This window comes from Danio rerio, chromosome 4, assembly GCF_052040795.2.
Source record: "Danio rerio strain M-AB ecotype USA chromosome 4, GRCz13ab, whole genome shotgun sequence".
NCBI lineage: Eukaryota > Metazoa > Chordata > Actinopteri > Cypriniformes > Danionidae > Danio > Danio rerio.
Genome location: NC_141024.2, coordinates 9830731 through 9844481, shown reverse-complemented (window position 1 = coordinate 9844481; position 13751 = coordinate 9830731). Strand labels below are relative to the sequence as shown.

Genomic DNA, 13751 nt, shown 5'->3' with positions numbered 1-13751 from the left:
GGTTGCCAGGTTACCAATACCACAGTCAGCCACTCTAACGACTTGATAAAAATTTGCATTTTGCGACCTTTGAAAAGATTTGCTTCACATTTAGATGGAAACTTGGCTGAAATCATGTGCTAACACATGTAGCCAACGAGACTTCAATGACACGATACAGTCGTTCTTTGCTTATAAGTAAGAAATTGGAAATACCTTTGCAGCAATACAGTACAGTCCAGACGCTGTCCACGCTGCTGAGAGGGACGTTTAGATGAACATGTAAATATGTGCTGTGCGCATTCTTCTCAAAAACAAAATAAACACAATTACAATGAGAAAACAGCAGTCCGGAAAGTATAGTCACATTGATATGTTTGTACCAGCTCTGCATTTAATGGCATTAAGTTGACAGATGAGGTCATGCAAATTAATTATGATGACTTTTGTTGGACTTTCTCCTAGACCCCTAGGTTCAAAGATCGGTCATTCCCACATTCCTGCTAGATGGAGAAAGCAGCGCAGCCTAAAAGAAAGAGTTGTAACATTTTGCTGATAACAAATTCTTGGAATTTAACTTCTCGATTTTCAGTCACATGGAGCTGTTATGAAGCAAGGTTATATGACGATAAACACATCAGCATAAGTTTATGGGATTGGGCCTAAATTTGTCACAATGAAACTACATTGATAACCATTTCTGCAAAACAGCTTTACTACAAAACACCAGGGTTAAACTGTGGTTAGCGTAGCAAAACCAATCGGTTACTTACCAATAACTTCAATAACCATGCGTTTTGTTCATGTGTAGTAAAACAAAAGGTCAACAACGGTTTTTCGAGACATATCAACTTTCCTTTATTTCAAAGACATTCAGTTTCGACACATTTTAAAATGCACTGGAACATGATTTAATGCTACATGCCAATACAGTCCTATACATGAAAGTGCGACATCACAATGGATTAAATGTACATATTTATTATTCGTTCGGGTTTTTAAATATCTGGAAAGAGCTCTAGGGTTATTATCATTATTAATATTATTTAATTTGGGGAACGACTCTTCAGAGAGCGACGGGAGCACACACCCTTGGCAGACCAGGCTCCTGCATTCAACATGCATCCTGAAAGGCACTTTCATGTGAACGCAGTATGTGTGTGTGTGTTAGTGTGTGTGTGGGGGGAGTGTGTGTGTGGGGTTGTGGTTACTTTACCTATATATGTAAAAAGGTCAGATACAACAAGATGAAAGAGCACCAGTAAGAAATGAAGCTTCCTATACAGTAGGTAAAAAATAGAACAGGTAGAAAAACGTAAGAGCAGCAGTCCAAAAAAGAAAAGAAAAAGAAAATCATCGTTAGTGTATAAAAAAAGGTGAATCAAGGCAGTTTGGTCATAAAACAACTCACCTTCATGCATATTTACACACACACACACTCATACACACACACATACTATCTTGTCTACAAGTGCAGAGCACTCTTTCTAACTCTCTTGCGCTCACTCAAACACTTTAGTTGTCTTGTACAAGCATGAATTATCCATTGGCTAGTACTCTGTTCTACTTTAACCGCACTTCATCATGCAAAACCCCCCACATACACACACTCGCACACACACAAGAGAGCCATGTTTGGTTAGTGTGCTCCAAAGAGTCTGCCGTTGACAATTTCATACAAACACACATACACTGGAAGCACAGGGGACGTTACAAATAAAAAATAATAACAATAATGATAAAGAATCGAACACCATTATTGTCCATCAGTGAAGCAGCAGTGGAAATTGTACTGGAACGACCTGAGGGAGGGGCGTAGCCTTGCATGTTTTCCACAAACCTGTCATAATCCTCCCTGTTTACGAATCTCTTGTGTTTCCATCACGATGTTTCATTAAAGCTTAGTTCACGTTTGCTCTTAGAATGTTACCAGTTCCGTTTCTCCCATGTCGTCCAATCAGGCTTCAGGGTTTGGTTTCCACGGTAAAGGGGGAGGTTTATCTGGTGATCAAGGCTCAGCGTGGTGTTTTTCGAGTGACGACAGGGACAAAAAAGTGTAACATTCATGAAATACATTCTGTGTTCTTCATTCCTCGTAGGAAAGGCTAGGTGCATGGCTGGAAAAAACCAAATCAATTAAATAAAAATAGTACATTCCCCTTCAACTTTCCAAGCAAACAAGTGAAAATACCCTTTTCCCAAGAGGCACCATTAGTCCTGTAACTCGAATCAAAGAAAGCAGCAGCAACTTATAAGATTCTCTACATCCCTCGTGTTGTAGTAAGTAAGGCCTAACAAATCAAAGCACATTGCACCGACTCAATTGTATCCCAAAAAAAGACGATGGTACGTCCTGTACAGGCAGTCTCTCTGAATGTCGCGGTCTCTGAATGTGTTCCTCGTAAAAGTATCTACACACAGACACATTAAAGTCCTATTCACTTTGAGAATACACACACGCACGCACACACACCACCACCCTGACAACACATTTATGGATATAATATCGTAGACTAAACGCTATCAGACCGCTCAACTAGCTATCGGCCGTACAATCTTGTCATTATTAAGAGATTAACACCCTGTTTTGCGTCCTTCAAGCAAGTCTTCAAGTCTTAAACCCTGTTTCCCTCGGTTGGACCCATTGGTTTTTACATAGTGCCGGATTTGTCTGGATTTTGGGGCTGCTGGGAAGGGGGAGGGTTGGCCTTGGGGAGAATGGGCGGTTTAGGGCGTAAAGCTGGTGGGCGGAGGGTTACACCCATACGGGGTGAGGCGATGGGTTTGAAGGTGGCCACCAGGTCATTTGTGCGGCGGGACGAAGGGCCGGGAAGTGGAGGGAGAGGAGGGAGGGGGCTGATGGGGCTCAAGGGGCTCGGGGAGTCGGACGGACTGGACAGGCTGGAGGGTGTGGAGCCTGACGGGCAGGACGGGCTGCTTTTCACCTGCTCCAGGGTGTCCAGCACCAGGTCAGGAGCTGCGGTTTTGCCGTTCTGCCTTTCCAGCTCACGCAGCTCGTTCAGGGCCAGACTCATGGTCTCCTCTATGTCCTGGAGAGAGAGAGAGAGAGAGAGAGAGAGAGAGAGAGAGAGAGAGAGAGAGAGAGCGCGAGTTAACTTTATTACTATAGTACTGAAGCCTGGTTTATACTTCTGTGTTGAGTGATTGGCATGACCTACGGTGCATGCCTTGCGCATTGTGGTGCATTTATACTTGTGCATGCTGTTTGTATTGCTTTGGAATAACACTTCAGAAACACTAGCTGGCAGTAGCTGTTTATGTTCCTCTGTGTCAAGTTTCTTCGCTGGTGTTTTGTTTTTTCTAAACGCTACCTTAATGTAGAAGTGGCTCAAACTCGCTCATTTTGAGGCAGGAACCGGCGGACGTGCAACAACTTTAATCAGAAGGTAAACACAAAACAGAACTTTCTATCTGGAGCTCCTTCGTGGGACTCCAAACTTGTAAACACTCGCTCCAATAGGTTTGCGCAGCTCTTGGTTCCACCCAAACTCGTCAGCGCTATCAAGCAAGCAGACCAATCACAGAGCTTGTGCTACACGGATTTTGACCTGTAGTTAAATTTTTTGGGAGGTGCGCATCAGTGTCGGCAACATCGAGAGTTATGCATCCATGTGCAGGCTGCACCAGAGCAGACGTGTGTGTTTGACGCAGAAGTATAAATCAGCCTTAACACCACACTACCTGCTAATTGAGTGTGGATTTGGGTGAACCAAATTAACTTTAATACATACTTGAAAACATAAACTGAATACATAATTAAAATCTATAAATCGATAATATTGTCACTACATAAAATATTGGAATAAAAAAACGGTTTTATTTAGACATCCCAAGTATTGCTTAATTATTACATTTTTTTTAATTATCAAATACATTTTTCAAAAAACAAGTAAAATATAACGATTACACACACACACACACACACACACACACACACACACACACACACACACACACACACATATATATATATATATATAAATAAAATATCTATGAATTGATTACATATTTAGTGCACAATTATCAAAATCTCAATTAAAAATACAATTTACATAGATCTCATTTAATGAATCACCATTTATTTTACCATTCAATAAATTGTCAAATTTATTATTAGTATTATAATTATAAAATATTATAGTTCCTCTATTGTTACGCCATTAGTAATCAGTCAAATAATAATTTTATAAATAAAAAAAAAGACTTTTCAAAATTCGATTAAATATACAATAACAATATTTAATATTATGTTTATCACATTATATATACATTATATTAACTGTAATAAAAACATATTTGATTATTTACAGTATTCAGTATTTTTATTTAAATCAAGTATTCTTGACATTACTATAACAGACATTAAGGATTATCTATCGAATACTACAGTTGAAGTCAGAATTATTAGCCACTCTTTAAATGTTTTTTCCTTTTTAAATATTTCCCAAACAATGTTTAAGAGAAAGTCTTAATTGTTTTTATTTTTATTTTATTTAGAATAAAAGCAGTTTTTAGCCCCTTTAAGCTATATATTTTTAAATAGTCTACAGAACAAACCATCATTATACAATAACTTGCCTAATTACCCAAACCAGCCTAGTTACCCTAATTAACTTAGTTAAGCCTTTAAATGTCACTTTAATCTGTATAGAAGTGTCTTGAAAAATATCTAGTCAAATGTTATTTACTGTCATCATGACAAAGATAAAATAAATCAGTTATTAGAGATGAGTTATTAAAACTATTATGTTTAGAAATGTGTGGAAGAAAATCTGCTCTCCGTTAAACAGAAATTGGGGAAATAAAATAAACAGGGGGGCTAATAATTCTGACAACTGTATATGACTGAATAATTATTCAAATTTGATTCAAGGGTATAATGCAATGAATCTGAACCCTACTACACAAAGCTTTCAAGTTGAATCAGAACATAGAGACTGAAACTGAAACCTCCGTTTTGATGTCAGCTCTTGAACATGCAGTACAGTACAGTACCTGTGCCATTGTATGCGGGTTGAGCGTCTGCGAGCGTTGAATGGGTAACCCGCAGTGCAGAGCAGATGGAGACTGGCGTATCGGTGGACTCTCTCGCTCTCTGCGCAGGGACTCGTGTCGGCTGATACTGGAGGTGATGTTCCCATTGGAGGAACCATTGAGTCCCGGGCGTCTGTGGTGCTCAGGACTGTCCAGCGCACAGCTGTTCCCCCGCAGCAGCTCCCGCGGGCTGAAATGACCTGTTACCGTCACCGTTACCGGAGGAGAACTGCGTTCCAGTCCATTCCCATGGCAGTGATTATCGCTCAGACGTCCTGGGACGCGGCGCAGGAGAGCTTCAGTCCGCTTCCGGTGTCTGAACACGAGAGAGGTGGTCAAAGTCAATTACAGATCATTTATTGTAGCTTGTCAAATTAGCTGTTTTAGTTGGCTCTGAAAATCAACAATATGTTATTGTGTGTGTCTTTTTAACTGCAAATGAGCTACTGCTTTCCAGAAGAGGTAGGAGCTTTTACACGCAACTCTGACACTCCAGATAAACTCGACTATTTGTTTTTGTTTGTGTCCCTTTAAATGCAAATGAGCTACTGCTTTTCTAGAAGAGGGTGGGGCCTTTACACGCAACTTTGGCAACCCAGATAAACTAAACAATACGTATTTGTGTGGGCCCTTTAAATGCAAATGAGCTCCTGCTTTCCAGAAAAGGTAGGAGCCTTTACACGCAACTCTGACACTCCAGATAAACTCAGCAATATGTTTTTGTGGGTCCCTTTTAATGCAAATGAGCTCCTGCTTTCCAGAAGAGGGTGGAGCTTTTACATGCAATCCTTGCACTCCAGAAACAACAAAACAAGCAAATATGACCAGTAGATGATTAAAACCTTACACATTAAAAAATTACATCGTAGTCAAGCAGTAGATATATAGATGCAAATTAGATTCATGTGCAAAACTGTAATAACATAAAGCAGAAGAGTTTACAAAAAAATGGCATTTCTTAACAAATTGGCACCAAATGGAATTTTGCTATGTGTGTGTGAGAGAGAGAGAGTGCCTGTGTGTGTATTTTTTAGAGTGTTTAAGAGTTTTGTCATTTGTCTGTGTGTGTTTTTACCGGCTGATGAAGGTCTCAGGTATTCTGGGTTCAGTGGGAGACGTCAGTGAGCGTCTGGAGCTCACTTCATCTGAAGGAGTAGTGCTGGCCTCACTGTCTGTTTTCTGGCTCAGAGTGTCTGACATGGCCTCATCCCTTAAATATGAACATTGAGCCGTTTATTTGGCTTAAAAAAAAGTGTAGTTCTATTATGAAATTCTGTTAGGAAATCTGGTGCACAAATAGGACTAAATTCTGTACCAAAATAGAGAAACAACAATTACAGCCCTTGTTATTGGTATTATTTTTTTCCATGAGAAACAGTGGGATATTTATTTATAAAGTATCACATTGTGTGAAAGATACCATTTTCATATTGATTTACAGTGTACCTACATCTAAACCTGGAATTTTTCATGGAGACCCATTTATTTCATTGTAAGTGATGTTATATGCAAATATAAAACAATAAATGCACAATATGTTGAAGTGTGTGGACTCACTCCTGCAGCGTGACGTATTGGTGAGGTATGAGTCCATCGGTGCCGTTGTGTCGTCCCTCCCACCAGTCTTCAGAAGCCCTCTGGAAGAGCAGCAGAGTGGAGCCTTTCTTAAAGGTGAGCTCCCGTCCCGATCGGCCCACATAGTCAAACTTGGCTATCGCCTCCACAGGCTCACCCTCTGAAACACACAGACAGTCAGCATTTTTGTTTAAGTAAATAAGAAAAGGCTACGTAGTAAAGTTTGTAAAGAAAATATGATGACGACTTGTGAAAGCCTAGCCTAAAAGTGATATATAGTTCAAACCAAAACCTATTGTTAGCATGTTTTAGCACATTTCTAGTATGTTTCAATCATGCTTTAGCTAATTTGACATCTAACGTTTAACATGTTTATTGCATATTTTATCATGTTTAACTTATTCTTACCTTGCTTTAGCATGTTGGTAACGGTGTTAGCTTGTTTTAAAATGCTAACAAGCTGCACATTACACATTGCTAGCATTCAGTTCACATTTTTTTTAACATTAAAGCAAGTTAATAACATGTTTGTAGCATGTTTTAGCACACTGTTAGCATTATCTAATTAGCTTGTCAAAGCATATTAATGCATTTGGCTGAATTAACTTGTTTTTATAAACCTTTTATTTAGCATGTTTGGTTGTGTATATTTATTGAATGAACTGGCATGTTGACACGTTTCAGCATGAATTAGCATGTTTCAGTTGTGTTTCCAACATGTCAATGTTGCTAGAATGCCAGTAGCATTTTGTCAACAGGAATTAGCATGTTATCTTCCATGTTTGACAATGTTAGCATAAATTACCACATTTCTAACATAATCGGGGGTAATCAGCATGCTCGTACCATGTTTCTAGCATGGTTAACGTTGCCCAAATTAACAATTTTGCTAAAATACGTTCCCTTTTTTTTTGGTTACAACATTGTTAGCATTATTTAACATGTTTTACACAATGCTGTTAACATAGTTTAACTGAATAAACCTGTTTTCAAAAAAGCTTATTTTTAGCATGTTTTGTTATGTGTACTGATTAAATGAACTGGCAGGTAACATGTTTTAGTATAAATTAGCATGTTGCAGTTGTGTTTCCAATAAGTGAATGTTGCTAGATTGTCTGTAGCATTTTGTCAACAGGAATTAGCATGTTATCATCCATGTTTGACAATGTTAGCACGAATTACCACATTTCTAACATGTTTAGCATAATTAATAATAATTAGCATGCTAATACCATGTTTCTAGCATGGTTAACATTACCAAAGTTAACAATGTTGCCACGTGGTACCACGTTAGCATTATTTAAAATGTTTTAAGCATCATTGTAAACATGATTTAACAATGGTCACATTCTGCTAACAAGAATCAATAATCATGTTTTACCATGTTGTTAGCATTTTGTTACCTTGGCTAGTTGCAAGAAAGATAAATAAATGTCTGATGGTCATGAACATTTCTTGATTGTTTTCAATTAAAAGTCCATGGCATTTTTAGTAGCTTTTTATCGGTTTAATTAAGGCAGCCTTTCTCAACCACGTTCCTGGAGGACCACCAGCTCTGCAAATTTCCTTAACCGCATCCTTAACCAAACACACCTGATTCAGAACATCAGCTCATTAGTAAAGGGCCCTGCAATGGCCGTGACAGACAAAAGAGACATCCAAAACATGCAGTGTTGGTGGTCCTTCAGGAACGTGGTTGAGAAACACTCATCTAAGGTTTGGCAGTTGTACCTTAAATGTGGAAATGGACATGTGTTAAAAACCACTGAAAGTAAAAGCAGCAGCTTAAATAATAGATCAGTGATTATAATGGGTAATTAAATGCACTGATGCCAATTACCCTCCTCACTCGTCTGTGTTTCCGTCCCTCCATCCTGCTCCCCCTCCTCAAACGCTCCAGGTTCACTGTATGGACTTTCACTTTGACCACAAAAGACACCAAACAATTATTAATCCCACTCCAAAACCCTTTAAACCACACAAACTTGAACATGGCAGTCAAAGAGCCTCACCAGTACTCAGTGTTGCTCATGCACTTCTCATAGACGGGTCCCTCCAGCTCTTTGGTGTCAGGGAAGATGGTTTCATGGTGGATGATGATGGTTTTGACAATCTCGTTGACATGGGCCTGACAGGAGACCTGGTCTAGGAGGTCCGGAGTGGGCATTAAAGTGGGTCCAAAGCAAATAGCCAGGTTTCCAGGGTCCATCATGTTCTCGTCACTGTACTGGGACAAACTGTGATGGGGAAAATAAACCCAAGATGCACTGGTTGAAATTCCCAGCTTTAATTACGAACTCTCAATCATAAGCCTCTGTTATTTGTGTGCATGTGAGTCATAAATTCCACATCGCACCTTTTCTCTTTGCACCTTCAGCAACACCTCCCTCTGTCTGCCTCTTACCGCACAGAGGTGGAGAGGATTTAATTTCCGGTGTGAAAATGGATGCCTAGTTTAGCCGCATTTCTCTTATTCAATGAGACACTTGAGCTTTGGGGCTGAGTGAATTGTATTCATGTGCGAGTATTAATATTGATGAACACTGCGTAGTTTGAAAACATTCCTGCGAGGATACTTGAAGACTTATTAAAACAATTAGAGCTGTTTTCTCTGTCTTGTGATGGAAAAAAGAGAAATATATTAGCATGTGTTAGCATGTTTTCGAATGCTAGCTTACCGTTTACATGTCTCTAATGTTTTAGCTAGCTAACATGTTAAGTTTTTTAGGTTAGCACACTGTTAGCATTATTGAACATGTTTTAGACATTTGGTTACATTCTGCTAACAAGAATTAATAATCTGCTAGCAATTATAAGCATGATTTACCGTTGTCAGCTTTAAGGCCAGATGCAAGATAGATAAAGAAAGGTCTGACAGTCTTGAATGGATGCAGCTTATATTTATGCTTGAAAGTTTTTGCATGCTAGCTTTTTGTTGACATGTTTCTAATGTTTTAGCTCGCTAACATGCTAAGTTTTTTGGTTAGCACACTGTTAGCATTATTAAACATGTTTTCCCTGCTGAAAAATCCAGCTTAAACCAGCCTAAGCTGGTTGGCTGGTTTTAGCTGGTCGACCAGGCTGGTTTTAGAGGGGTTTTGGCCACTTCCAGGCTGGTTTCTAGCCATTTCCAGCCTGGTCTTAGCTGGTCAGGCTGGAAGATGACCGGCTAAAACCAGCTTGACCAGCCTAGCCAAGCTGGGAGTCCAGCCAAAACCAGCTATATCCAGCTTAAACCAGGCTGGTCAAGCTGGTTTTAGCTGGATTTGGCTGGTCATTTTCTAGCCTTACCAGCTAAGACCAGGCTGAAAATGGCTAAAACCCCTCTAAAACCAGGCTGGTCAACCAGCTAAAACCAGCCAACCAGCGTAGGCTGGTTTAAGCTGGATTTTTCAGCAGGGTTAGACATTACTGTAACCTGATTTAACAATGATCACATTCCGCTAACAAGAATTAATAATCTGCTAGCACTTATAAACATGATTTACTGTTGTTAGCATTTAGGCCAGATGCAAGATAGATAAAGAAAGGCCTGACAGTCTTCAATGGATGTAGCTTATATTTACGCTTGAAAGTTTTTGGATGCTAGCTTTTTGTTGACATGTTTCTAATGTTTTAGCTAGCTAACATGCTAAGTTTTTTAGGTTAGCACACTGTTTGAACACATGTTTAAGACATTACTGTAACCTGATTTAACAATGATCACATTCCGCTAACAAGAATTAATAATCTGCTAGCACTTATAAACATATAGCTTTACTGCTTGAAAGTTTTTGGATGCTAGCTTATTGTTGGCATGTTTCTAATGTTTTAGCTAGCTAACATGCTAAGTTTTTTAGGTTAGCACACTGTTTGAACACATGTTTTAGACATTTCTGTAACCTGATTTAACAATGATCACATTTCGCTAACAAGAATTAAAAATCTATCTGTAATGGATCTTAGTTTAGTTTCAACACATGAAGTTTAAAAAACAGGATTAATGAATATGAATACACTTGTTCACTTGACCTCTTCACATATTTTTATGTAGGAACTGTAAATAGCATTTATTATAGATTTAATAATTAAAATATTGGTGTCAAATTCTATGATTCAATTTAGCTTGTAATATGACTAAACAGAAATGAGTAGGGTATTAGACATGAAAACACTATCACAACTAACGCACACAGTGTGTTGTTCATCTAAACAGCGTCCTGAATGTGTGTTTAATACTCACTGGTTGAGGAATGCAAACAGGTATCGCATAAGCACCAGTGTTGGCCGTGGCATTGTGGTGAGGATCTTGCGGATGGAGAGGGCACGCTCATACAAACTCTCAGTTCCTGTTCAACACAAACACACACGTACAGAAATGTCCCATGTGCTCCAGTAGGCATGCTCTTGTATAGACACATGAAAGGACACCAGCTGTCCAAATTCCCCAGGAAGACCAAATACTTAACACCCTGTCCTTTCCTGAACGCTTCTCAAATATACACACCTTTCCTTTCCTTCCTTCATCCTACCTCATACACACACACATATGTATATAGTGCCCGTCATTAATATTGGCACCCTTGGTAAATGAGCAAATAACTAGTGAAAAAAAGGCCTAATTGTGTGTCGAATTGTAGTTTTTCTTCTCCAATTATTCAGTAGTAACTGAGGATTTTTTTAGCCATCTGTACCATCATCCCGAAATATTTACTTCTATAGCGCTTAAGTTATTGGTAACAGCGGAAAGGAACAAACTTCACCAATTGACAAAAGTGAAGGAAAAAAAAAAACTTGAGAGAAACCAGGCTCATTCTGGGGATGAACATTTCTTCTCTGGCCAAACTTCTTGTGCAGACCTGCAGCCTAGGCGCTGGAGGCTGAAGAATGCTGGACTTCCATCATGGAGGAGGTGCAGGTGTGAGTAGGTAACTGGTGTTCAGGCTAGCCTAAGGGATCAATTCAAAGGCTTGTCTGCCACAAGGTCTTTCAGGAATCAGTCTCATGCTCTCCGCTCATCCATGATTGTCACGGCATCTGCTCAGGATACGGCCTGGTCCAGGATTATGGATACCTTGACATCATTTCTACACAGCTCTTGGATCACATCAATGGTGCTGCACAATCTCTAGAGAACTCGGGATGATTATCCGTTTGGACAAGATCCAGACAGATTCATAACACTTCCAGTTGACTGCAGTTTCTAAATGATTGACCTACTTGGATGTAGTAAGCATTTTCGGTGTTTTTGCCATTTGGTGAAGTTTATCCTTTTGCTGCAAATCACAGCTTTGTTCTTTCAGATTGTTATAAATGAGTTTGTTTTACCTCCTATGTATAGCATAAAGTCATGGATGAACAGTTTTCTGTTACTAATAACTCAGGTATACCAAAAAAAGTAACATATCAAATGTATTATACTTATTGTGAGTTTTTTGCTCATGGGAATTCTTAGAGGTGCCAATAATTATAGCACAAGCGTATTTAACAAAAACACCTGTAATAAAGCTTTGATGTGTTTACATTTGTTTGTTCTAAATAAAATTAATTTGTTTTGTAATATTTTGATTCTTGAAGACATTTTTATTAGCCTTCTGCCATCTCAGTGCCCCGTATCAGAGCATATATGATGAAGGTAGACTCACGAACGCAGGCGATCAGATCGTTAAACTTCTCCTTTGGGAAAATTGGATTGTCCAGGTTGCGGAAGTACATTTTTAGGACGCCTGCCACTGAGTTAATGTCATGATTATTCTCCTCATCAGTCAGCGGATCATTACCTGGAAAACAACCACTGAGGTGAGTGTATATTCATGGTGATGGATTTTTATTTTTTTTTTAACTTTGGAATATACACACAGGCCACTTTATTAGGTACACCTTACTAGTACTGGGTTGGACTCCATATTGCGTTAAGAACTGTCTTAATCCTTTGTGGCATAAATTCAACATGGTATCGAAAATGTCCCTAAGAGATTTTGGTCCATATTGACATGACAGCATCATGTAGTTTCAGCATATCCATGATGCGAATCTCCTCTTCTACCACATCTCAAAGGTGCTCCATTGGATTGAGTACTGGTGACTGTGGAGGTCGTTTAAGTACAGTGAACTCATTGTCATGTTCAAGAAACCAGTCTGATTCGCGCTCTATGACATGGTGCGTTATTGTGCTGAAAGTAGTCAATAGAAGATAGATACACTGTGGTCATAAAGGGATGGAGATGGTCAGCAGCAATACTCGAGTAGGCTGTGGCGTTTACATGATGCTCAAATGGTACTAATGGGCCCAAAGTGGGCCAAGAAAATATCCTCCCCACCATTACACAACCACCACCAGCCTGAACCGTTGATACAAGCTAGGATGGATCCATGCATTCATGTTGTTGACGCCAAATTCTGACCCTACCATCCAAATGATGCAGCAGAAATCGAGACTCAACCGACCAGGCAACGTTTTTCCAATATTCTGCTGTCCATTTTTGGTGAGCCTGTGCAAGTTGTAGCTTCAGTTTCTTCTGGAATTTGCGTTAACATGCAGTTAGACAGGTGTACCTAATAATGTGGCCGGTGAGTGTATACTCTATATATTAAACCATAGATCTCATTTGTTTAAATTCAAAATGCTTCAGCTTGCTTACTTAAATAATCAAAAGGAAACTGTTGAATTTACTGTATATACTTAATTACAATTTATTATGCACATACTATAATATAATACAAAATAATTATTTGCTTATTTTAATTATTTTATTTAATGAGTCCCCAAACCTCGTTCAAAAGAGTTTTTGATGTCATTGACCTCCACTTGTGACCCTGAAACCCGGAAAATACCCTGGTGTTGCAGACCTAAAAGACAGAAATGTCATTATTATATATATATATATGTTTGTGATGGATTCATTATTTCTATTGCTCATCACACTCCTCACCATATAGATTAATAAAGCGAATGCAGCTTTCTACAATCAGAGGAATGGCTTTCCCAGAATCCTGTGTGCAGAAGAAAATAAAAACATCCAAAAATCATAAAGAATCTCATAGAAATTGTAAAAAAAAAAAAAAAAAAAAAAAACTGTAATGTGCATATTGGTACAGATGGAAACAGAACCATTGTTACCTGGTTTCTGCTGTGAGAGTTTCGTCGACGGCTAAGTGGAAGA

At 38.9% G+C, this 13751-nt stretch overlaps 1 protein-coding gene across 4 annotated transcripts in view; it reads right to left on the bottom strand.

Moving 5' to 3' along the window:
* Positions 1 to 812: 812 nt before the first annotated feature.
* Positions 813 to 13751, bottom strand: part of srgap1b (SLIT-ROBO Rho GTPase activating protein 1b) — a 58821-nt gene continuing 45882 nt past the window's right edge. Inside the window, exons 12-24 of one of the 4 annotated variants that reach the window (XR_015482040.2) lie at positions 13709 to 13739; positions 13521 to 13581; positions 13360 to 13437; positions 12234 to 12368; positions 10832 to 10937; positions 8622 to 8846; positions 8450 to 8529; positions 6592 to 6769; positions 6110 to 6244; positions 4996 to 5350; positions 1602 to 3029; positions 1348 to 1417; positions 813 to 1155 (exon numbers count right to left, since the gene is read on the bottom strand). Coding sequence is in view for 2 of the 4 variants with exons in the window: in XM_087246772.2 (XP_087102898.1) it covers positions 2631 to 3029; positions 4996 to 5350; positions 6110 to 6244; positions 6592 to 6769; positions 8450 to 8529; positions 8622 to 8846; positions 10832 to 10937; positions 12234 to 12368; positions 13360 to 13437; positions 13521 to 13581; positions 13709 to 13739 (1783 nt within the window). In the remaining 2 variants the exon portion in view is untranslated. 4 annotated transcript variants of the gene reach the window in all.